Source organism: Brachyhypopomus gauderio, chromosome 16 (genome assembly GCF_052324685.1).
Source record: "Brachyhypopomus gauderio isolate BG-103 chromosome 16, BGAUD_0.2, whole genome shotgun sequence".
In the NCBI taxonomy this organism is placed as follows: domain Eukaryota; kingdom Metazoa; phylum Chordata; class Actinopteri; order Gymnotiformes; family Hypopomidae; genus Brachyhypopomus; species Brachyhypopomus gauderio.
Genome location: NC_135226.1, coordinates 14,871,353 through 14,896,352, shown reverse-complemented (window position 1 = coordinate 14,896,352; position 25,000 = coordinate 14,871,353). Strand labels below are relative to the sequence as shown.

The 25,000-nt window shown below is 49.1% G+C and overlaps 1 protein-coding gene across 1 annotated transcript in view; it reads right to left on the bottom strand.

The window, feature by feature from the left end:
- tiam1b (TIAM Rac1 associated GEF 1b) overlaps positions 1 to 25,000 on the bottom strand; it is a 58,321-nt gene that overhangs the window by 12,826 nt on the left and 20,495 nt on the right. The window contains 15 exon segments of the mRNA XM_076975998.1: positions 3,727 to 3,827; positions 4,364 to 4,576; positions 5,815 to 5,901; positions 6,076 to 6,157; positions 6,702 to 6,806; positions 7,001 to 7,171; positions 7,779 to 7,853; positions 8,561 to 8,707; positions 9,731 to 9,916; positions 11,369 to 11,593; positions 11,927 to 12,099; positions 13,388 to 13,715; positions 14,126 to 14,332; positions 16,936 to 17,804; positions 18,447 to 18,576. Of these exon segments, the coding sequence (XP_076832113.1) occupies positions 3,727 to 3,827; positions 4,364 to 4,576; positions 5,815 to 5,901; positions 6,076 to 6,157; positions 6,702 to 6,806; positions 7,001 to 7,171; positions 7,779 to 7,853; positions 8,561 to 8,707; positions 9,731 to 9,916; positions 11,369 to 11,593; positions 11,927 to 12,099; positions 13,388 to 13,715; positions 14,126 to 14,332; positions 16,936 to 17,796 (2,961 nt within the window). The 5' untranslated portion in view covers positions 17,797 to 17,804; positions 18,447 to 18,576.

Sequence of the window (25,000 nt, the reverse complement as noted above, 5' to 3'; positions counted from 1 at the left end):
TGCCTGCTCCTTTTCAGCACGGACATGACTGATCCCGGGTCAGCTCTACCACAGAGCTTTGCCGCACGGCCGCACGCGCACGACACCAAGCACTGCGCTCAGAACAGTCCCTACCAGGACAACGGACGAGAGAGGCACGCACAGACGCTGACGACCCAGCACTGAACAGTGCTCAGATACGCATCTACATCCTCCCTTTCTCTCTCCCTCTCTCTCTCCCTCTCCCCCTCTCCCACTCCCTCGCCCTCTCTTTCTCTCTCCCTCCCTCCTCCTCTCTCTACCTCTATTTTATGACAGATGAAAAATAAATAAATAAAGAGAAGAGACAGAAGAGAGGGGAGGCAGCGGTAATGATGCACTCCTCTCCCCCCGTCTCTCTCCTCTCTGCCCTCCCTCTCCTCCTCCCGCTCCCTCTCTCCTATTTCTTCGCCCACCTACACTCTACACACAGTGCTTCTACATCACCTCCTTCTTTCACCAGATCTGCCACAACACACTCTCGTTTCAGTTCTCCAGACACACAACCCCCCCCCCCCCCACACACACACACACACACCTCCCCAGAACAGCGGAGGAAACTGTGCAAAGATTAGAGCATGAAGACAAAGTGACAGATGAAATAATAGATAGATAGATAGATAGATAGATAGATAGATAGATAGATAGACAGACAGACAGACAGACAGACAGACAGACAGACAGACAGACAGACAGACAGACAGACAGCCAGCCAGCCAGCCAGCCAGCCAGATAGGGCAAATGTTTTCTCTTCAAGGTTGCTCCAGAAGTACAGAAATATCAATGTAGGGGCACAAAGAAAGATATAGAGAGAGGGAGAGAATGAAAGAGAGAGAAAAGAGCAGACTACAAAGAGAGTGAGATCTATATGTGAGACGGTTTAAACATAAGATGATAAGATGCATAGACAGAATCCTCTCAAAGGCAACAATTCACGAACCAAGCTGGAGGTTTTAAGACAAGCTAACAGACAGGACAGAAAGATAAAAGAAAACAACAGTATGAATATGGTATTCAAATGCAAATACAAAGGAAGTCGTATGAAAAGAGAGCAAGCAAGAGAGAGTTCATGTGCTGCAGTCTGATTACTGAGGAATCTGATTTACAGAAGGGTCTGATTCACACAGCAGCAGGTCAGACAGACTGTGTGAAGAGTTCACAGGGAGACCGGGCTAAAGAGAGTGAAACAGAGCCAGAGAGAGCGAGAGAGATAGTGAGTGAGAGAGAGACAGAGAGAGAGAGTGAGTGTGTTTGAGAGAGTGAGAACAAGAGAGAGTGTGCGAGAGAGAGTGGGGGAGAGTGAGAGAAGGGAAAATGTGATAATAAGTTGCAAACAGATTAAGTGCGTTGTGAGCTAAAGCGTATGGTGTGGAGATGTGTACCGCGCACATCCAACGCTCAAAATCAAGAAGCGATTTGGCCGATGGTGACGCACTCGATTCTCTGGCGGACCGAGCAGCTGCCTGTGAGAGAACGTCTGATTAGCGTTCAGATCAGAGCCTGTCGCAGACCAGGGAACAGGCTCGGGCTTGGCACACTAAGCCCTGAGCAGACACGCACAACACGCTGCTTTTCCCAGAATGCCACACACAGCAAAAAAAACTCTTCAAATGGCAGACAGATAAGACGCTGAGGTAAAGTGAAGTTGGGGCTAAGACTGCTTCACTTATGATAAGTAAAATCATCCAGAGATAAGATGAACGATACGTAAAAGGAAGGATGATCAAACCGATCTCACTGACTGACTTCTCTCGGTGTGTTACATTATCACTGACTGTAGATTCACATGGACACTAGACCGATCTGATCTAGCTGTAGCCAGGCTTGGACGACCAAGAACCGAAGTCAATAACACAATAACACAGCCAAATGCAGAAAGCACCAAGTTTTCCCCACACACACTGGTGCTCAGCAACCCATAGATCCCTGCTGTCCTCTCCCAAGCCCGACATGCCTGGTCACAGCCCTCGGGAACCAGGCAAAGACACGCCCATCACACCGGGCCACCCACTGGCCACGCAGATTGCGAAGCTTTGGCTTCTGATTGGTCTGCGAGCAGACGGTACCTGAGGTAGTGATTAGGCTGAGGCTTAGCTGCCTTGTTAGGTATTCTCTTAGCCGCTGAGTGGGTGGACGGAGGCGGTCCTCCCTCTGTAAGTGCAGGGCAGATTCAGGTCTCCCACTCCCGCTAATAACAGAGCCACCGTCCCTCACCGACTCAACATCAGGATACATCCAACCTGCCTGGCTTGGATGTGGGATTCTCTGATGGGGTCAGCGAGAGAGAGAGAGAGAGAGAGAGAGAGAGAGAGAGAGAGAGAGAGTGTAGTGTGTGTGTGTGTGTGTGTGGGCACATGGATCCTTAGGCTAATTATGAATTCTGTGCAGTCTTTGCTGGCCCCATCAGCAACGTCCCATGCTGCTGGATAGAGAGAATGAGAGAGCAAAAAAGAAAAGAAGAAAGAGATTGAGAACATGAGAGAGATAGAGAGTAAGAGGAGAGAGAGACTAGTGAATAGCATGCCACTGGCACGCGCACACACACACACACACACACACGATCTTCCTCCTCTATTTTTCCCACTCTGTCCAGGGCTCCAGGACCTAACCACCTCTCCACTGCCCAGGAGACGAACACCCTTGCCTGGGTTCTGCAGCCTTGCCTGGCCCTGACACCAACCACCCACGAGCACTTAAACACACAGCCTCTGTGCCAAAGAAACCCATCCAAACAGCTCACTCTGAACCTCAATAAAATCACACCGACTATACACAAATAAAGAAAACTTGATGAGCAGCATATTAGTGATTCTTTACATATCGCATTCACTCGTACGGAAACAAACAACCCTCGCGCCGGCTGCTTTCGCACGCTTCCTTTAACCCCGCCGTTCATCTCCTCATTCAAACATCTGTCAACAAAAGTCTTAATGACTTCCCCTAATTAGGCAATTAGAATGCAAACCCAAATCAAAGGGTTTTCTAGTGCTCAGTCTGAACGAGATAATGAGCCGCCAGCTCCACGAAACCTTCAGACGGAGGAGGTGCTGGGTTCTGTTGCCCGGGCCCGTCGGGCAGATGGACCAGGAGGGCAGCGTCCGCAGCAGGGACGTGCGGCCCACCGAGCTCCTCCAGCCGGGACGCTTCCACGGAACAGGCGGGTCAGCGCAACCCCACATAACGCCTCTCGGCGAGGGGGGTGCGAGCGCTCGGTGCTCGTGGTCTCGGAGGGAGCGGTGGCAGATGGCCGTACCGAGACGCTCGCGGACCGCTCCAGACTTTAGCTGTTTCTTGGAGAGCGGCGAGGCGAGCTGGAGGAGGAGCCGAATATAGTGGAACGTAGGCGAGGGAGCGGTGCTACATGGACCTCCAGCCTGCCCTTGGGAGCCTCTTACAACTGCACCAGCTATTCTCAGCATATGTGTGTGTGTGTGTGTGTGTGTGTGTGTGTGTGTGTGTGTGTGTGTGTGTGTGTGTGTGTGTGTGTGTTCGTGTGCAACCACACGTTTGTATGCCAGTGCACATGTAGAACTAATAGAGTACATTTCTGCTTTTGAACTATTTTAGTGCCTAGAGAGTCCACATTTAATATGGTGTAAAGTTTTGTGTGCACAGTACATCCACGATCAGACCACAGTGATATGTGGGAATACTGTGATTTCATCCTGGAACGGTACTGTGATGTCGCATGCCGCCGGAGATCTCTACCTTCCCGTAATCGTCGTACTCGCCGAAGAGCTCAGAGTCGTCGTCCGGGCTGTCCCCCGACGTCTCCGAGACGAGTCCGACCCCGTCATCCAGGATGTCCTCTGGGAGAGGACCAGATTAGCACGGAGTGAAGTATCTGCATTGAAATCCTTAAAAGTATTCACTCAGGAACAATCGCACTGTTGGAGGACGCATCGCCTGCAGGTCTGGAAAACTCGCCCTCCGCTACCCAGACTTCCAGCTGCTGTGACGCACACTCCACGCAGCTCACTGATTGGTTGCTTGCTGAATCAGGTGGGCTATAGAGTGTGAAGGTGCTCTAGGCTACCAGCCCATGATAGTAATCAGACCATTGTACAAAAAAGTGATCTGGTTTCATATTGTTCCCTTAACAATAAAAAAAATTCTATTCCGACCCTGTGAAACAGTCAACACAGGCTTAGACCAAACAATTAACAGGGCATAGTTAGACTAACTAAGTGAAAACACTGTGGTAGTAATGTAGCACCCGTAGATGGCACCTAACCTGACTCACTACTGACTGAATAAATGAAAAACCCAGCTCATCCTGGGTGTATGGCTCCAATGACAACGCTGGTTCTGGTTCTGCTGGTTTTGTGGTTCTGCTTCAACTCACCCTGGTTCTGAGAGAAGATGTCGGTATGGAGGTGCTCAACGGCGTCCGAGCGTCTCGGGGGCAGGAAGCAGTGCTGCCTCCGGTCCACCGGGGGCAACGTGTTCACCGTGAGCGAGAGCGACGCCTGCGAGAACGCAGCCTTCATGTCCGAGAAAGTCAGAGAGCTGGAATCTTTCCCATTAAGCTGCAGGATCTCATCACCTGCATTCAGACCTGCCCACAATTCAGACACGCCCACCATTCAGACACGCCCACCCAAATACCCAGTCAGTCACATGGCCCGAACAGTTCAATACACTGGTATTCCTGACATACAAAACCAATAATATTTTTAATTCAGTTAAACACTACTAAGTGCATTTAAACAGGAAATACAAATACCAGTAATTTGTTCTCTAGCAGGTAAACAAATATTTCTGCATAAACAAATGCATATCCTACTAAGCTCACCATTATGAATGCACTCACTTCTATGAGGCTTGAGTTGTAACTTATGATACAGTTACATTTTAATCTTTAGTATACAGGAAGGCGTCTTGACATTTAAACACGAGTTAACACCTTAATAGCATTCCAATTAAATATCTAAATTTGTCTGCACAACAGTAAAACGTCATGCAGGAAGTGCTCAGATAGCTTCCATCATCACGCAGGAAGTGCTCAGATAGCTTCCATCATCACGCAGGAAGTTCTCAGATAGCTTCCAACAGAGTCTGACAGCATCAGCTTGTACTCCCTTGCACACTTGTGATTTGTCGATCTGCAGGCAAATGCACATCTCGGAGAACTGCGGGATATTAACAGGAAGAGGTTCTCAAATGGGACCCAGAGGTACGGGACCCAGTAGGACAGAACCCAGAGGGACAGGACCCAGGGTTAGGCCTGGAAGTTCAGCTCAGACCCATCACCCAGCAGGCAGTTGGTTTTGATGCACACACACTTCCACGTGTAAGTGCACCGCCAAATATGGTACCGGGAAAAATCAGTGTTAGGCTTAAAGAATGGGGCTGGGATGATATAATGGTACTTCCTTTTCCTCCACAGTGGGCATGAGTCAGCTCGCATGTCTAATTCAAGGCTTGCAGAACCCCCACAAAGCTCTGGATATGTATGTTACGTAACGCTGTATGGCACTGCAATACAGTCCGCTGCTGATCCACTAATATCTACAGAAACACACACACCCTACAGTACAGCACAGAGAGTGAGAGGGTGAGTGGGATGGAGGAGAGGAGAGAGAGAGAGGAGGAAGTGAAGGCGGGAAAGAGAGAAACATGCAGAGAAGGGAGCAGAGGAGGAGAGAGGGAGAAAGAGAGAGAGAGAAAGAGAGGGAGAGAGAGGGACAGAGAGGGAGAGTGCACGCAGGGAACAAAGAGAGGGAGAGAGAGAGAGTGTAGAGGAAGGGAAAGAGAGAGAGAAGCTAATTACACAGAGAATATCCTGAAGAGCACCTTTAGCGAACGCCAGGCCTCCTGCTTTGACGTCTGTAATGTAGAGCTGCTGTACCCCGTCGTCCTCCACCACGGAGATGGAGAAGCCTGTTGGAGAGAGGACAGGGCTAGCCAATGAGCTGCCAGGTTGAGGCGTTTCTACCCACAATGCCCATCACAACGTACTGCACACACAAACAACACCACAATGCTAGAGAATGCAGAGAAAGCCTTCCACCTAACACAGTCGGGGGGGAGGAGGAGGGGGTTACGGGGACTCACCATAACCGATCATGCAGGATTCGTCCCGGTCAAACCGAATGACCTTCCTAATCTTGGAGCAGAGCTCGATCTCCTTGTAGAGCTGATGGGGTGGGGGGGAAGAAATGCTTTCATTTGTTTTTGTTTTACTTCAGATGGATGTTTCCGTTTGCAATGCACGGTGGAGTCTGGACAGAGTCCCAACAGTTAAAGACGTTAAAGAGATGGAGAGACAAAGAGGGAGATACGGACAGAGAAAGGGCAAGAAAGAGAGAGGGAGGGGGAGAGAGATAGATGAGGGGGGGGGGGGGGGGGGGGGGAGAGACGGGGAGAGCTGCCAAAGATGATTTTTTTTTTCCAGACAGGATCAGCATTTATCAGAAAAGCCCAACTTGCTTCCTCAGTCAAATCCACATTCATCAGTGCTTCACTACGGTCACCTTTGCAGCTTCTGAAATGAACACTGTCTGCAAGCTGTGAAGTAAGAGAGGATGATATATGCACGTGACGTGTGAAGGGTGAAGAGCCTTGAAGAACCGGGAGTCATATATCTCGGCTGTTGCAGTGCTGTGGCCCAGCCTGCTGGTGGCAGCGATGAGGCATTTCAAACTGTAGTGCGCACGGCAGCAAGAGAAGGAGACATTTACCAGGTCGTAGACGTCCTCCTCCGGTTTGGGGATGTAGAACTGCACCTGGGTCTCCATCAGGAGCTTCAGCCGCAGGTAGTGCTTGGTGGGGTCCAGCTCATTAGCCTGGAGAGAGCAAGGAGAGAGGAATGATGTGTGTGTGTGTTTTTCATGCACAATTGGCCTTTACTGAGCTGCTCCGTCAAATAAATGTAACTACTGGCATGCAGCCATACTTGTCTATTAAGCTTATTGAAGAGCGATCCAGCATCTTCAGGAAAGCTGAATTGTAATTGGCTGGCACGAGGACTGGGCGTTACCTTGCAGATGGTCTCCAGGGTGTCGAGGGCGGACTCTCCGGGTCGCACGATAGCTAGCACGGGCCGTCCGCTGGGCAGACACACCCAGGAGGGCGTGAGGTGGCCTTTTGCCCAGACATCCTGCTCTGATCCTGGCCTCCCTGAACCCGTCACACACGCTGGATCTCCCTTCTACAACAGAAACAGGGATTAGACCGTGACGCTGGCTAACATGTTAGCAGCAATGCATACACATGTACAGTATTTGGCAGGCACTCTTAACTAGAGCGACTTACATATTTAACAGTATGACAGTGTGTGTGTGTGTGTGTGTGTGTGTGTGTGTGTGTGTGTGTGTGTGTGTGTGTGTGTGTGTGTGTGTGTGTGTGTGTGTGTGTGTGTGCGCACCCTGGGAATTGCACCCAGTGTTGCCAGCACCATGGCAAACCCCCAAAACATACAACGATGCCCAAAACGTGGGCAAGGCAAAGTGTTTTCTTAGGAATGAGAGAGATCATCTTTTCTCACACACAGTATTACACTGAAATACAGTCCAGCACACACAGAATTTGCAAGACTAGTTACTGATTCGGCAAGATAAACTGATTCCAGATAAACTGATTCCAGATACACTGATGGGTGACTATGGTGTCCTGGCATAGGTATAAAAGTATAGGTGATGGGTGGAAAGGAAGAACTGATAAAGAGTGGCTGAGATGGCAGAATGGGTGAACCTATGAACTGGTGAATGGATAGACCAATGAATGGACAGATGGGTGGATGGATGGGCGGGGCTTACGAGAGTCTCTCTTGAAGATTCCCCAAACATCCCCTCCAGAGCTTTCTTCACTGGCTCCTCCCCTTCTGCGAAAACCTAAATAAATGCAAATATGCGTATATAGACGAAGTAGGAAACAAATGAAAATACAAAACGACACCACTAAATTAGTAAAAACGTTCTCCTCCAAGACAACAGATATCTGGGGAATTGCAATGTCATGCACTAAACAGTGTGTGTGTGTGTGGGCCCACTGAGACCACAGCACCTGAGGAAAATGTGTGTACTGTACCAAATAAAGATCACCAGGATACACACATTATTAAAAGACACTCCGTACAGTCCGTGCACACTGTAACAGAAATATGACAGCACATATCCACACAAGTGCTTCTACCTCATGATTTAGGAGAGGGCTATAGCAAGTGTGCATATGCATATCTGTGTGGTTTTACATGTTCGATATGATGGGGTTTGTGTTCACATTTCTAAGTGGGTATATTGGATGCTGGAGTGTGGGGGGAGGGATGGTATGTATGCACCTGGGTGTGTGTGTGTGTGTGTGTGTGTGTGTGTGTGTGTGTGTGTGTGTGTGTGTGTGTGTGTGTGTGTGTATGTGTATGTGTGAGTGTGTGTGTGAGTGTGTGTGTGTGAGTGCGTGTGTGTGAGTGCGTGTGAGTGCGTGCGTGCGTGGCGTGCGTGCGTGCGTGCGTGTGTGTGTGTGTGTGTGTGTGTGTGTGTGTGTGTTCCTGCTGATGAGTGTGTGTGTGTGTGAGTGTGTGTGTGTTTGTGAGCGTGTGTACCTGTTCTATACTGGGGTGGGCTTTACTCCTCCTCTTTGAACTAGTGTCCAGTCCCCACAGTGAGGAGAAGCGGCTCTTGCGTTTGCTGGTGGAGCGAGACATGGCGTGAGCCCGCCTGCGAACGCCGCTTTCTGTACGCGCTGCCACCTACACACACACACACACACACACACACACACACACACACACACACACACACACACACACACAGCCAATGTTTATTTAACATTTACATGAAACTCATGGTGCTCTGTCTCTCTCCCTCTTTCTCTCTTTTTCTCTTTCTCTCCATCTACACATTTCTCTTCTGAATTCCTTTTCTAAAATGTTCTGGACAAACAAAGAGGAACAAAAAACCCAGTCCAGACTCAAAGACAAAACCAGCCTGCTGGGATAGAGGTGTGCATTTAGCCTTTCACAACACACTTCATACACTGCCTTCCCAGAATTCTCTCCCCCTCCTGCTGCTACGGCTGTGGGTGGCTACTTACACGCCGTATCGACCTGCCAAAACCAAAGCAGACTTTTAGAAGAACGTCCAGCCCTCACACACACATATACTGAACATTAATATGTCCAAGAAGCACACAGACACACAAACATGCCTGACAAGCACAGACACAAACTCCCCAGCATGTCCAATATACACACACATACACACACACACCTTCCCATACGTATTTTTAATGGCTACAACTAGATCCAACACACACACACACACACACACACACACACACACACACACACACACACACACACACACACACACACACACACACACACACACACACACACACACACAATCAGACATGAGGCAGTGGGAGGGGCCGGGAGGCCCTGGTAGCACGGTGACTAAAATAAGCACCGATGCTACATGGCATTCGCTCCACTGGCAGGTTTTTGTTAAACTTGCAGCAGGAATCTTAGGAGACGTGGCTGGGCTGATCGGTGCTCCTCATCCCTGTATATTCCTGTCCAAACTGCGCACAACGAGTGTGGCTTCGCACAAACAAACGTAGAGAGGCTGGAGAGAACACACGCTTCCCAGACGCGCCACGGCGGCTCAGACGGTTGTCTAAGGAGGACTGGGTCGCAGGAGAAAAATGAACAGAAAAAAGAAAAGGGCAAAACGGAGGGATGAAGCGTAGAGGAAGAGGAGGGGATATTCACCAGCGCGTGGAAGGAGGAGACGGAGAAGATGCCCAGGCGGCCCATGGCCACCTTGGTGGGGCGAGAGACGAAGGCCAGGAGACGCTTGGGGTTGGGAAGCTCGCCGCCCTGCAGGCTGGACAGGTAACAGCGGAAACGGAACAGGTCCATGTGGAACTGCTCCAGGTTCTGTTCCCACAGGAAGATCTGAATGGTTGAGAGAAATGGGGTAGAGAGAGAGAGAGAGAGAGAGAGAGAGAGAGAGAGAGAGAGAGAGAGAGAGAGAGAGAGAGAGAGAGAGAGAGAGAGAGAGAGAGAGAGAGAGAGAGAGAGAGAGAATGCCATGTCAACATTTCACACATTTCTGGATAGACACTGCTGTTGTTTGAAAAACTACAAAACAGAATAGGAAATTGCTGTTTAAATGAATCTGAAAGTGGAGCTTTGGATTTTGAAGTGTGTGTGTGCATGTGTGTGTGTGTGTGCCCTATAACTCAGAAAGAAACACAATAAAGTGCATTCCTCTAGCCGGACCTTTCCACTCTCAGACTGCTATTAATTAACTCACAATGAGTGCACTGGCATTCACACGCACACACACACACACACACACACACGCAAACATACACACACACACACACACACACACACACAAACATACACACACACACACACACACACACACACACACACACACACACACACACACACACACACACACACACACACACACACACACACACACACACACACACTTGCTCCAGCTGAAACAAGAGCTACTCTGTCCCTCCCACTTTTTGCTATTGCCTATCAAGTTGACTACAAAGACAGTAATTCGTGAGCAGAGGTAAATGATGTTGTCGTAGGCAGCAGTCAGATCTTGTAGCGTAGCAGGGAAACTGCATCTAAACACATGTGCAGAGGAACATGGTCAGAAAGTAACAGTACTGTCTAGGTTTTTTATCACCCGGTTCAGTCCAGTCATTCTACTGGATGGCCTGAGTTACCGTGGTGACCATGTGGCTAGTACCAAATAAGGGGATGTTAAGCTGCCATACTGCCAATTGTGATTTTCACCCCAATCGGAATTAGTCCTCCACATTTACCCATGTGTGCAGTGAGAACACACACACACACACACACACACACACTAGTCACACACACACACACACACACACACACACACTAGTGATCACTATGGGGCTCTGATACACACATGCCCAGAGCGGTGGGCAGTTGGGGTTAAGTGCTTTGCTCAAGGGCACTTCAAGGGCATTCATGACCTAGGGCCTGGTTAATCAAACCACGACCCTCCAATCACAAAACTGGTTCCCATGTTTGCTAGGACTGGACAACACACCTCTGGAGGTAAAACACCACCTGGTCACTCTCACACGTTCAATCTGACTACAGGAAATTTCTAGACATTTCTAGAAACACATGTCTTCATTGTCCATTTGAATGGGCTACCTGTTTTGGCAGAATGTTTCAACACACATGCTGGCAGGTAAGTTTTAAAGGTAGCATAGACATCCCTGCATCTGCCTAGCTCTGTCATAGACATTACAACCCCAGCCCCTCCCACATCCTGTTGTAGCTCCTCCCCCCATCATAGCCCCTCCCCTGCAGCTCCGCCCCTGTGGCCTCTCCCTGCTCTACCTGGTCCAGGATGGTCTTCCTCTTCTTGGCGTCGGTGACGGAGGCCAGCTGCATGGCTCCCATCTTCTTCATCTTCTCATCCATGTCAATCTTCTGCTCCAGCTTACGGATCTCGGACCGCAGGAGCCGCATGGTGTCGTCACGGTGATGCTGCCGCGCAACGGTTGCCGCGCAGGCAGAGTGGATCGCCGTGACCCAGTTCTCCAGTTCTGTCTGGCTGCACGTCTGCACAGGGGCGGAGAGACGGGTCAGCAGAGTGAGACACAGAGAGAGAGGAAGACAGGTGAGATGGAGAGAGAGAGACAGTTCGAGAGAGAGACAGGTAAGAGGAAGAGAGGCAGAGAGAGACAGGTGAGAGGGAGAAAGAGAGAGAGAGACAGGAGGTGTGTGTGTGTGTGTGTGTGTGTGTGTGTGTGTGTGTGTGTGGTGTGGGTGGGGGGGGGGGGTTTAGTGAGAGACATAAAGCGTAAATTTCATCCTCAGCTTCAACCTCATTGCATGTCCAGACAGCGTCAAACAGCCGTGCTGTCCGTTCTGTGGAGAAACAGGCGTGTTTACCTGGAACAGGTAGCAGTCGCCCATCGAGTTGCTGAGGCAGAAGACGAAGTCTTTCTTGGGGTGTTCGGGAACAGCCTGCACGATGCTGTTCTCTGCCCACACCGCGTGCTTGGGAACGCTGGTGTGATCGATGCCTGACCGTCCGTCCGTCTCGTAGAAAAACAGAGTGCACCCTGGGTAGACAAATATTCAACAGATCATCGAAAGCCCCACGCTCGTCTTAGCAGACGTTCAAAGACTTTTCTGCGTAAGTTAAATATCTGTCCCCTTCCGTAAGTAGCTGGACATCACAGTGTCCACTCTCTTTTGCACATGTGTCCCCATGATTCTGTCCACTTCATGTTTTCCCCAAGGGAAAATCTAACTATCGGGTTTTATTGGCTTCCTTGATTTAATTCTGCTCTCTGGTGGCCAATGGTATGAAGTGCAGGGTTAATACATTAATATTTTATGCACATTATTAATACAGATTTAAATACATTAATTACACCAGGATTCATTCTAAACACTGCTAGGAAGTGCTCAGGATTTATCAATCTGATTGGCTGGAGCTGTTATTATAATGTTGAATAAAAAAAATCTAAATACAAATCCTTTTAAAAGGGTCCACGCTACAAAGCGTACAGCTAATAATTTTTATTACATACTACTTTGTAAATAATGAAGTGACTCCTACAGTGCATCAGCATTAAAACCTCATAATAGCGCTGTTATAAACTTAATAACTGTCCACTAGACATTGGTGGAACTTGGGAGCTGATTTCAGAAACCCTCACTAAAGCACGTAATTAAAACACTATCATTGTGTCATTAAAATACCATCATTACGTCATTAAAACACCATCACTATGTCATTAACAGACACTGCTGATTTTTATAACACAATAATCAGTCCCGTATGAAGGAAGAAGTTGGAACCACTACTTACATAATAAAACAACATTTTTAGGACAGGGTTATTATTGAAACTAAATAAGTATTTAGTCCCATTATTACTATTATACCCACTATAATAACCACCATTAACAGCTTGTTTCAGAATAAGTATCACGGGTAAAATATATGAACTCTATGTAGCCAGTTGCAGGGAAATTAACTCCCTAACAGCACAGTCAGCACGTTAACAGACACTGGATAAAACCTGCAATCTTCAAGCACCTTCTAAAATTCCCAGCATTTATTAGCTTCACAGTCCAACTGTACAGTAAACACCATAAACCTCTTACAGCACTACTGGGATATTCGCCAGAAGTGCGTGTGATGAATTTCACAAAATAAAAGCCCCCCCCCCCATGATTTTCTGTCCCCCCAGTTTGATCCTGCTAATGATTTGTACCTGCTGCCTTGAGCTATTTATATTTTAATATTTATATAATATATTATATATGATATTATATTTTATGCATCCAGAAGGGCTTTTATTTTGTCAAACTGCACGGTGCAGGTGTGACATTCGCGCACCTTTCAGAGAGACCCAGTAGCTCTTCCACTTGCGCCGGGCAGCGAGTTCCACTTTTTTGTTCTTCTTGTGCACGAGCAGGTTCTTGACGGTGAGGCGCCCGGCCTTTCGCACGCTGCCCTGGGCGACGGCCACGCCAAGCTCCCCGTGGTAGGCCAATCCCATCAGCGGCTCGTTGTGATAGGCCAATCCCAGCAGCGGCTCCGTGTGATAGGCCGAGCTGAGCGTTACGCTGCTCTGCTCGTCACTCAGAGCCGACACCCGCTCTTCGGGAAGCTCCGCCTCACACGTGCTCCGCTGTAGCTCCTGTCGGAAGTTCTCGTACACCCCCTGCAGTCACGGACACGGAGCAGTGAGTCGTTAAGGGAATGGGAATAAGGGAAAGTCCTATTTACATTTCTTTTTATCTAAGAAAACATGAAACAGCTATTTGCGGTTTCCCAGTTATCATATCACAGTGGACTCTGTGGTTCTTTGTCACATGGCTTACAGCAGGAACAGGAGACATCTATCACACTGATGGATACCCTGTCAGCAATTTTTGACAGAGAATCCATCTACCACATCAGTTGCGCGTGGTCAATTATCACGGACAATAACTTCCCTGTGCTTACAAACCGAACAGAAACAACATGTAGACGTTATAATGGAAGAGGAAGGTCGGCTGTGGAGTCTTCAGTCTACAGGTGTGTTTGAGGAGGCTGTGATAGAGATCGGGCTGATTAGACTGGGCCTGTTACCTGCACTCCTTCTCCAGGTCCAGCCCCACTGCTGCTGCCGCTGTCACTGCCGGCAAAGGCGCCCCCTGCTGACGTGGAGTATGCGGAGAAGGAGGTGGACATGGCCTTGTATCGGCGGGAGTGGAGGTGCTGGGACACCTCGCTCTCTCCAATCAGCCCATCGATCCCGCTGTCCTCCAGCTCGCTACCGTCACCCGCGGTGACATCCTGGAGACAGTACACGCACACACACAAGTGACTCAAGGTGGTTAACGCTGCGAGAGTTCCCACAATCACTTGCAAGGGCGTAATCTTACAGTGGACCAATCAAAGCAGTTCCACCATGAACCACAGGCAGGCTCTCGGGCCCACGGCTCCGAGAAGCTCCTGCTGCAACTTCTGCAGACCCTCCAGGGGCTCGGAGAGCCGAAGACGTGCTGCTGTCCTTGAAGACACAGGCTGCAGTGTTGGTGTGGTGATACGTTACAGGGCAGAGCAGGGAGGGGTCTACCGCCGTCAACCGCTGGTCATGTGACGCAGCGCCGCGTTCGTTCAGCCAGGATGACACACAACACCAGCAACACAACATACACACAAAGAACAGACAACACAAACACAGACAAACACACACACAGGCCCATGCACACTCTCAGTCAAACTTAAAATTCGTGTTTTTCCCCTCTGTCTTCTTTTTATCTTCTTCTTTTCTCTCCCTCTCGTCACACACACACACACACACACACACACACACACACACACACACACACACACACACACACACACACACACACACACACACACACACACACACACACACAATTCCTACTGTTGTGTACCCATGTCACCAAGAGTTAATTTGCATGACAAAACAAGCACGTGGTTCACATAGTAGCGTCTCCTGAACCTGAGCTGTGGAAATGGAGAATCCCAGAAAACTTGGAGAAAACTGCTGCTGTGAACTCCTCAGCCCCTCTGCCCCAGCTCCATCTCCTACCTCCACCCTGCCCCGCCCCCTCAGCCCCAGCTCCACCTCCTACCTCCACCCTGCTCCGCCCCAGCTCCACCTCCTACCTCCACCCTGCCCCGCCCCCTCAGCCCCAGCTCCATCTCCTACCTCCACCCTGCCCCGCCCCCTCAGCCCCAGCTCCACCTCCTACCTCCACCCTGCCCCGCCCCCTCAGCCCCAGCTCCATCTCCTACCTCCACCCTGCCCCGCCCCCTCAGCCCCAGCTCCACCTCCTACCTCCACCCTGCTCCGCCCCAGCTCCACCTCCTACCTCCACCCTGCCCCGCCCCCTCAGCCCCAGCTCCACCTCCTACCTCCACCCTGCCCCGCCCCCTCAGCCCCAGCTCCACCTCCTACCTCCACCCTGCTCCGCCCCAGCTCCACCTCCTACCTCCACCCTGCCCCGCCCCCCTCAGCCCCAGCTCCACCTCCTACCTCCACCCTGCCCCGCCCCCTCAGCCCCAGCTGGGAGGCTGGAGACGGTGTGTCTCTAGTGAGGGACTGGAGGGAGAGGAGGAGGAGAAATCCTGACTTCATTTACTCGGCCAGAACAAGACGTGTTTTATTTGAAATACTCCGTAAAAGCTTCGTTCCATAGCTGCGGTTCAGCCGAACCCGGACACACTATATCCTGGAAATCAATGAGCACTTGGCCGGATATAATTGTTTCAGTTTCTGGGTTCTAATTTACAGCTTGCTTTGGCTTTGTGGCTCACGGACGCGATTATTGGGCCTGACAACAGTCACAAACCGAAGAACCTCCAAAACAGGGTTTGGTTTACACGTTCAAGTGTGCTGAGTCAGTATACTGCACACTCAGCAAGTATAAAACATGCAGACAGCACGCGTGGGCAGAACGCATACTACGTCCATACGTGTATATATAGTATAGACACATTAAGTATGCTGTTTGTGGAGCAACTGGCATTCAGCTCAGTATGCATACTGCGTACACAGTAGAGCACAGTACAGCACATCCACACGGGCACGGGTGGAGCTGTGATGGAGGTGGGGGGGGGGGGGGGGGGGAGGGGGTTGTGGGGGGGGTTGGTAATGGTGGTGGACAAATTCCGTGCACAAATTCAAGCTGGATGGTGGGGTCATGGGTCGGGTCGTTCTGGGCTGGCGTAGTACTGGAATAAACTTTTCAGGAAGTGAGTGGTGTGTAGGTGACTCAGTGGGTAGGAGGGTGCGGTACTGAACCCTGGCCCTTTATCGAGAAGTAAATAAAAAATCAATCCATGTACCATCAGGAGCACGCAGGCACATGTGCCCACACAAATGAAAAGCCCATGAATCCTGGGCTGTTTTATTGTTATAATTATTATTACATTATTCCAGAGTGTTCCATTGGTGTTTGAGTTGTTTCCAAACATGCTGGACATTGTTGGAATCTTAAGAATGCTTATTACATATTACTGATTTCTTTTGAGTTTGAGATTGCAGTCTAACAATAACTTGGATCTTGGCACTTCAGACGGGTTGATGTACTCCTAGATAAATGGGAAATGAATCCCACAGCACTAGAACAGATAGAATATTCTTTACAATAAACTAAAAATTAAAAAACAAAAAAGGAAATATGGCATATTGTAATGTGAGAGTGTGGGGAAATATACATATATATGTATAGCTACAACTTCAACTCATTTGAATTCACTTTAGCTCAATTATTTACATGAGAGTGTGTGTGTGTATGTGTGTGTGTATGTGTGTATGCTGACATGTTCTACAGATCCCAGCATGAATTTGACCTCTAATCTGTGCAATTAAAACTAAGAAATCATCTCCAATTCACCTTTAAAAACATATAGATGTTGTGTACCTGTATGGTTTGAGCCCGCCTCCTGTGCATGGCTCCCTGGTGATTGGTCAGTCCCTCTGACAGACAGTGTGATCGGCGACAGGGCAGAGTGAAGGCACCGTAGGCCGCACCGTCATCCTCGCACAGCGACAGCATCTTGTCTTCCTCGCCGTCGCCCATGACCACGCCCCCTTTGGGACGCTTCACGTATCGCATGTGAGGCGGCCGCCCGGCCGGGCTCTGCGGCCCGTACAGCTCGTCCAATGAGCTGGCTCGGGTGGGGTCGGGGGCGTGGCCTTGCTCACCGGAGGCGCTGATCTCCTCCGTGCTCGTCAGGTGCTCCATGCTCCCGTCAGACAGAGACGCCTCCAGCGAGTCCTCCCTCCACATGTCCGCCGACTTGGAGCGCTTCTTCTTAAAGCTGCCGCCATCCTGGCCCGGCCCGTCGCGGGTGGGCTGGAGGGAGGCGGCGCCCCCCGGTGGCCCGGAGCCTTCCGGCTGCCGATCGACGCTCCACTCGGGGTCGTCCGGGCCGGCGGCGGTCAGGAGGCGGGCCGGCTCGGCGTGGTGGAAGGGCATGGGTCGCAGGTTCATGGCCACCCGGTCCACCCAGATGGGGCCGCTGAAGTCGGGCAGCGCGTCGGCGTCGTTGAACGGCTCCAGGCCGTGCTCGGCCAGCGACTGCGGGATGCTGGGGGTGCTGCTGGACCGCGTGCTCGTCTCAGAGTTGCGGTGCTCCGGTTTTCCGGAAGCCCCACGCCGCGGGTGGTACGTCTGCTTCCCGGACAACCGCAAAGACCGGGACACGCGCTTCCGGGAAAGCTGCCGATTCCGGTCACCATAGAAACCATGGCTGCCATACTGGCTCTCCACATTACCCATAATTCAGTCTGCAAAGGAAACAATGCTGCATTTAGGGGGGAAGTGCTCTAAATTATTAAAAAGAAAAATTATATTATCATATCATATCAGTATTTCCATTATGTGGTGCAAAAGAAAATTAAGAAATAGATCACACTAAGGGTTCAGTTTTACGGTTCTACGGCGGTTTTACAGTTAACAAACAATCCTCGATGCTGAGCTACTGGTGCTCAGAGAGTAAAATCCTGGAGTTCAGTGGACGGTTGAGTCTCTGTCAGTGTCCAGCTCAACAAGTCTAGAGATTGCAGAGACGCCCCAGTTAAAAGCCACTTGTGTGACTGGGTCTCCTGTGAGGGGTGGCTACTGTTGATCCAGCTCTGCTTTGTGGAGCTCCGCTCAACACTGGGTGTGCCGTAACCTTTAGCAGGAGAATTAACTGGAGCGCATGCTGTGAGGTATTGGCTCAACTCATGTGAGTGTCTTCTACACACACACACACACACACACACACACACACAAATGTAGACTGCATGCATTTAGGAAGCTCAAGCCACAGTGCCCCCTTCAGACACTGAAACACTTTTACATTTGTTTGTTTGTCGAGAGGACAAATTAACAATAACAACAAAGAAAGACAACAAGCAAACATGTGAAGACCCACACGAACTGACCTCCCTGATCACGGGCCGAATGGTGTCCTCTACCTGCGGGTGGGTGAAGACGTCAGCAGCATGTCAAATGGAGTCAAACGCATCCCCACTGGGGGACAAGTCCCCTTCAGCCGCTAGAGACCCGCTGTGTCTGGAAAAGAGAGGACAGCACAACAGGAAGAAATAGAAAGAGAAAGACAAGATACACAGAACGAGAGAGAAGGAGTGAGAGAGAGAGAGAGAGAGAGAGGGAGAGAGAGTTAAAATCTCCTGCTTGCTGAAAGAATGCAAAACCACAGCATTCTCCTCCAGCCCCTATCAGTGTTTGGTATGCCTCATTATGAATCGGAAATTTACCCCGCACACTTAACTGCATGGAAGTGTGTTCCTGCAGCAAGACCAACTACCCCTGCGCAGACCCCCTGATCGGGCCTGAGAGTGTAGGACTCAGAGAATTACAGAGGTGGACACTCCAGGTTCAGAAAGTAAAACTCCTTCCCAGGATGTTACTCAAGCATGCTGGATTTTCTAATTAGTCCCAGCCAGGTAAAATTACTGGAATCAACACAATCCAGGAAGCCCGAGCAAAATCTTGGTGAGGAATTTTACTTTCTGAACCTGGAATGTCCACCTCTGGAGATTTATGAGGGTGTACTTCTGTGACTGGGACCACACAGGACCGCGAGGTTACGCCAGCTTTAGCAGTTAGCAAACGATATGTAAAAGGGGTTCATCTTACCACAGCCCTATGAGAGCTGTGTGTGTGTGTGCTCGTGTGTGTGTGTGTGTGTGTGTGTGTGTGTGTGTGTGTGTGTGTGTGTGTGTGTGTGTGCATGTATGTTAGTGGTTACTATGTCTGAAGCCCAATGGCAGAGTCAAGAGGTTTCCCAAGATGCACTGATACTTTTCACATGGAAAGTATTATAGTCATATTTACACACACACACATCACCACATAATAAGCACACATATATCAACATATAATTAGAGAGTAAATCACAATCCACTACAGCAGAAAATATTAATTGGCCACACAACAGCTTCCATCCCAATAAAATAAGAAAATCAATATAAAGGAAGAATCATGGGTTTCATCTGTGAAGACACAGCACCATAATGAACTAATCGATATTCTCTCTCCCCATAACGGTTAACGTCCCGGGGTAAAGTACGATGATAAAATAAATAAATGTCTAAAGTCTTGATGAATAAAAATTCCTTTAGCTTTCTGAGTCATATTGAAAAAAATAGATATATGAAAATATGTGTAATGCAAGAGAAGATGCAAACAAATGCAGCGAGGCTCTGTATCCATGGCAGCAGGCCTGTTGAGTCATCACCATGGCGTCAGAACACACGTGTAACGCGGACACCATGCACCTGCCCAATTGCTGCTACAAGCTAAACGTTTTCACAAGGCTACCGGTCGCAGGAAAAGGTCATTACACAGAGCGTCCACCAGGGGGACGGGGGCATTATGGAGCTTGTAAACGAGATCTTGTCTTTTTTGCATGCTGCAATATTGAATAGTTGAGCGGATTTCAACCTCATTCTGTGGTTTGGTCCGCGCTGGGAGCACTGACATCGCGGGGATGGACCTTCAGAAGGACATGGTTGTGTCCGTTTCTTTATCTCCGTCTCCCTCTCTGTCTCCATCACTGTATCCCCCCCCCCCCAGGGTATACTACGCAGCAGCGTGGATGAAATGTGGCGGTGTATCACACAGCCTTGCGACGGCCGAGGCCAAGCACTTAACACACAGTGGGCAGCACTGCAGTGTGTAAGAGCGAGAGTGTTCTGGAAGGAGGGAGGGGTGTGGGTACGGAGAAAGAGAGAGGGGTGGGGGGGGGGTTCACATGGTGGGAGAGAGAGGGGTGGGGGGGGTTCACATGGTGGGAGAGAGAGGGCAGGAAATGGGGGGGGGGTCTCTGAAGAAATGAAGGTGCAGGTCTCTGAAGAACTGAAGGTGGCCTGTATGGTTTAGGCTCAGCTGGAATTGTCTATGAAGCTCCACTTAGAAGGGACATGTTCAATTCATGCACAAATACACACACACACACACACACACGCACATGAACACACACAGCTAGGTCTGGGTCTGTAGATGCAAACACTTGCAGACAAGACACACACACTTTTTTCTGTTTCCCACATTTACCTCAATAACCTTACTCATACGAAACAGATGACAACACACACACACACACACACACACACACACACACACACACACACACACACACACACACGCACATGAACACACACATTAGTGTGATACAAACACAATCTCCAATGTTTGGTGATCAGCTTCACACAGTCACACACCCACACACACACCTCCACACACACACACCACAGCTGTGTTTGGGCCTCGGTCATATGCTTCAGTTGTGCATTCAGAGCCCTACAGGCTTTGTCCTGGAAAAAGTGTGTGCGTGTGTGTGTGCGTGTGTGTGTGTGTGTGTGTGTGTGTACGTGTGTGTGTGCGTGCGGAGGCACATGATGCTCATATCTATTCTAGAGTTCACAATGAAGAGGATCTTACATAAGCTCACAATTTTTTCATATTTTCTGTTTCTGCCCTCCTCTCTCTTTCTATCTCTGTCACCCTCTATTTCTCTCTCTCTCGCTGTCACCCTCTCTCTCTCTTCTGCACAACACAAAAAAAACACAAACCCAACCATAAAACATGGCTCATGGTGATGATTCAGTGTATGTCTGTGTGCAGGTGTGTGTGTTTGCTCCTTACAGGACTCAGACTCACATACACAGTGTATACTCTTACAGGGTTACAGACATGTGACAGTTCACTTCCCCTCCTAGACAGACGGTGGCGCTCTCTCCCACAGCAGAGCAAAGGTTTCAGCCTCCCCCTAAAGCCCGTTGTCATGGCTGCGAAAGCTCTGCTGTTGAAAGCAGAGCAATGGATCAGACCAAAGCAGGAGAGGAGGAGAGAGGAGAGAAGGGGAGAGGAGAGAGGAGAGAGGAGAGAGGAGAGAAGGGGAGAGGAGAGAGGAGAGAGGAGAGGGGGAGAGACGAGAGCAGAGGAGGAGAGAGGAGAGGAGAGGAGAGGGGGGAGAGGAGAGAAGGAGAGAGGAGAAGAGGATGGGAGAGGAGAGGAGGAGAGGAAGTGAGTAGAGAGAGAGAGAGAGAGAGAGAGAGAGAGAGAGAGAGCGAGAGAGAGAGAGAGAGAGAGAGAGCAGAAAAACAGTCTGACTCTCTGTGAGCTTCATCCAGGTCCTAGCGAGCCACACAGAGAGATGTGACCAGCAGTCCTGCAGTTCACAGCTTTGAACAGAGTGTCTGGGTCTCTCTGGCTCCACACACACACTTACACACTCTTATAATGAGAACTGAAAGGTCTGCAAAGCGCTGAAAGATGTTTGGGAGAATGAAAGCAGCAGGAAGTGACATTTATTTTTTTTAAGTCCACAGTCAAGCTGCACCCTGGTCTTGTGAAGGCTCTCTTACTACTGATGGTCAGACTAAACACATAGTGTAGCTAGAAAAAACACGTGATCTAGACATTACAATTATGTGACAGATCTCACGCTCACGCAGCACTAATCTGTGCAGCTACATTATCAGATTAATAAGGGTGCAATAACCAACACCTGGTCTAAGATCAGCAGATGGGTCCCTGGAAATATGACCCCTCTCATAGAGTATAACTCCAGGATTCACAGGGATAATAGTGGACATTAAAGGTAAATCTAGTAGGAGCCCAGGGTGCTGTTATCTCCTCATCATAACCAGATGTGTAAGCATTTCAGCACTATCTTTATGTTGCATAGCAGAGTGGACCTGTGTTTGTACAACATGACATTTAGCTTCAAGATAACAGGATTCCTGCCACCCAAACCAGCCGCAGCTAAAGAAGAAAACTATTGTACCATTCTGGTCAGTCTGCAGCATTAGAAAAGTCATTTCAATCTGGCGTAGCTGCTTCAAACTGGGAGGACGAAACCAGCAGAGGAGGTGTGGACCAGGGTGGAGGACCAGGGTGGAGGACAACAGAACCTGAGTCACTTCAGTGGTACAAGTTCAAACTGTCCGTTTGTGCTGATTTCACCTGTCACTCAAGTGAAAGACTTTTCCACCATGGACAATGAGGGTGTGTTAGGAGTGTAACATCCAATCCCTCTCTCGCACACACACACACACACACACACGCACACGCACGCACGCGCGTACACACACACACGCCCGCACACACACACACACGCGCACACACACATGCGAGCACACACACACACACACACACAGACACACACAAGCACGCACACACAAACATGCACACAAACACAAACATGCACACACGCATGCACACACACACGCACACACACACACACACACACACACAGCACGCACGCGCACATGCACACACACACGCGAGCACACACACACATGCATGCACACACACACACACATGCACACACAAGCATGCACACACAAAAATGCACACAAACACAAACATGCACACACACATGCACACACATGCACACACACACACGCACGCACACACACGGACACACACACGCACACAGAGAACCAGTCCGTCTGTCTCCCTGCACAGCTCCTAACACGGCTGAGGTCAATCAATTATGCGCTGCAGGAGAGACGAGGACGAGAGGATGATGAAGACGAAGACAAGAGGATGATAAAGGCCTGCACGAGCCTCTTTGATGCTGCTTAGAAAAATAGAAATAAACAGGTTTCCTCAATGCTGCCCGCATTTTTCTGTTTTCTCCCCTCTGATTGGTCCAGGCTATCTCTACGGTGATATACCCTTTTCTAATGAGGCTGTGTGCTGAACCAAGCACCTACAGATGCTGCTCCTACAGGAGCCACAGCTCTCAGTACAGGTGAAGTGCCCGTTTCACGGATCTGTTTTTTTTTTGCTTTAGACTTACTTAGCTATTGGTAGTGAGAAAATCTTCCAGCAATTCTGTTCAGTGTGACCTCATTAATGATTTAATAATCTCTAGATCACCTCTGACTGACAAGAACAGTGTGAATCAGTCCTCTAATGTGGTTTTGAAGCACAGGGTTACCAGCTCGTCTCTGAGGAATTTGTTTAGGAGACACCCGGGTGATGATGTCAGGGGTTAGAACCTGCAGGCAGTGTGAGACCTGAAAGTGCTTGACATTCCAGCCTCACAGAGGGTAACATATCCTTACACACACACACAATTACACACACACACACACACACACACACACACCCACACACACCCACACACACACACACGTGCGCGCAATACACTTGGGAGCACTCAGTCTGTCTCCTTGGTCAGCCTGTAACATGTGACAGGTGCTTCTGAGGCTGGTTTGTTATTAGAGCTTGGAGGTATCTGTTAGAAGAATACCAAGACATGCTGGGACGTGAAAGGATAACCGTCACACAAAATCCCTAGACACACACACACACACACACACACACACACACACACGCTCATAAACACATATATGTGCCTCCAGACTTATATACATACTTCCACACATGCACACACATGCATATACAAACAAATAAAAATGGGATATTTTCCAACCAACCTGAACTGGTGACCCTTTAGCCATCAATTATTAAACAAAGAAATAAATACATAATATTCTAGTAAGCCCTTCAAAATCACTTTACAAACCCCACTTTATCTGAACAGTCCTATTCTACGTTTACATATATGGTGACCTCCATGTTTAGTCTAGGTATCAAAAAAAGGAAAAACTACAACTCAAGCCTTAAGAAAACGACCACATGGGACAGTCTTGCATAAACTGCAGCTGTTTGGGTCTTCGGAGGCTGCTGAAGCATTATGGGTAAAGCACATCAAAAAGCACCACAAACCCCTCCAAAAAAGAGACTGCGCAATCCCTGGTCCACGTGCTCTCCAGCAGAAGAAGATGAACTGATCCTCTCCCCTGATCCTCTCCTCTGAGATGATCCTCCTTCATGGGAAACTTATCGGGTTTCCCACGAATGCGCACTAGAGCGGAGAGCTGCCATTTGTTACGTGAGGATAAACCTGGAGATTTGATGCTGACGTCGTTGCATCCCGAGCAGGAAAGAAGTTCCATGTTCCAGTGGCCAGGGTTGTTATTGGTTTGTTCTTGTAACTTAGCTTTCATAATTTATAGCCAAGCATAATGAATCATACACTTTGCACATATAAAAGGTTAGAACACATTAGTGAACACTTCATGTGTTATTTTGATGCTAATTATTTAGTTTTGCGAATCAAGTGAATATATCGCTTTGCCAGAACACTTATTAGTCACACATAATTTAAACAGGGGATAAAAACAAAAGTGTGATTTATTAGCGTGATGTTGTGTGATATTCTGTCCCTTTGTAATAACACTGTTGAATAGGCTAATTCTGCAGTAATTATCAAGTCATGATATACTGTGCAGGCGGTAAGAGCCCAGTGTAATATATGCTGAGTTGAGGTCTCTGAATTTCAGCTCTCAAGTACCAGTATATACTATAGAGCACTACAAAGCAATTGGATTATTTCATGTGAGCTGCACTTTGTAGAATGTATAAAGAAATAAATAACTTTCATATTTCTTAT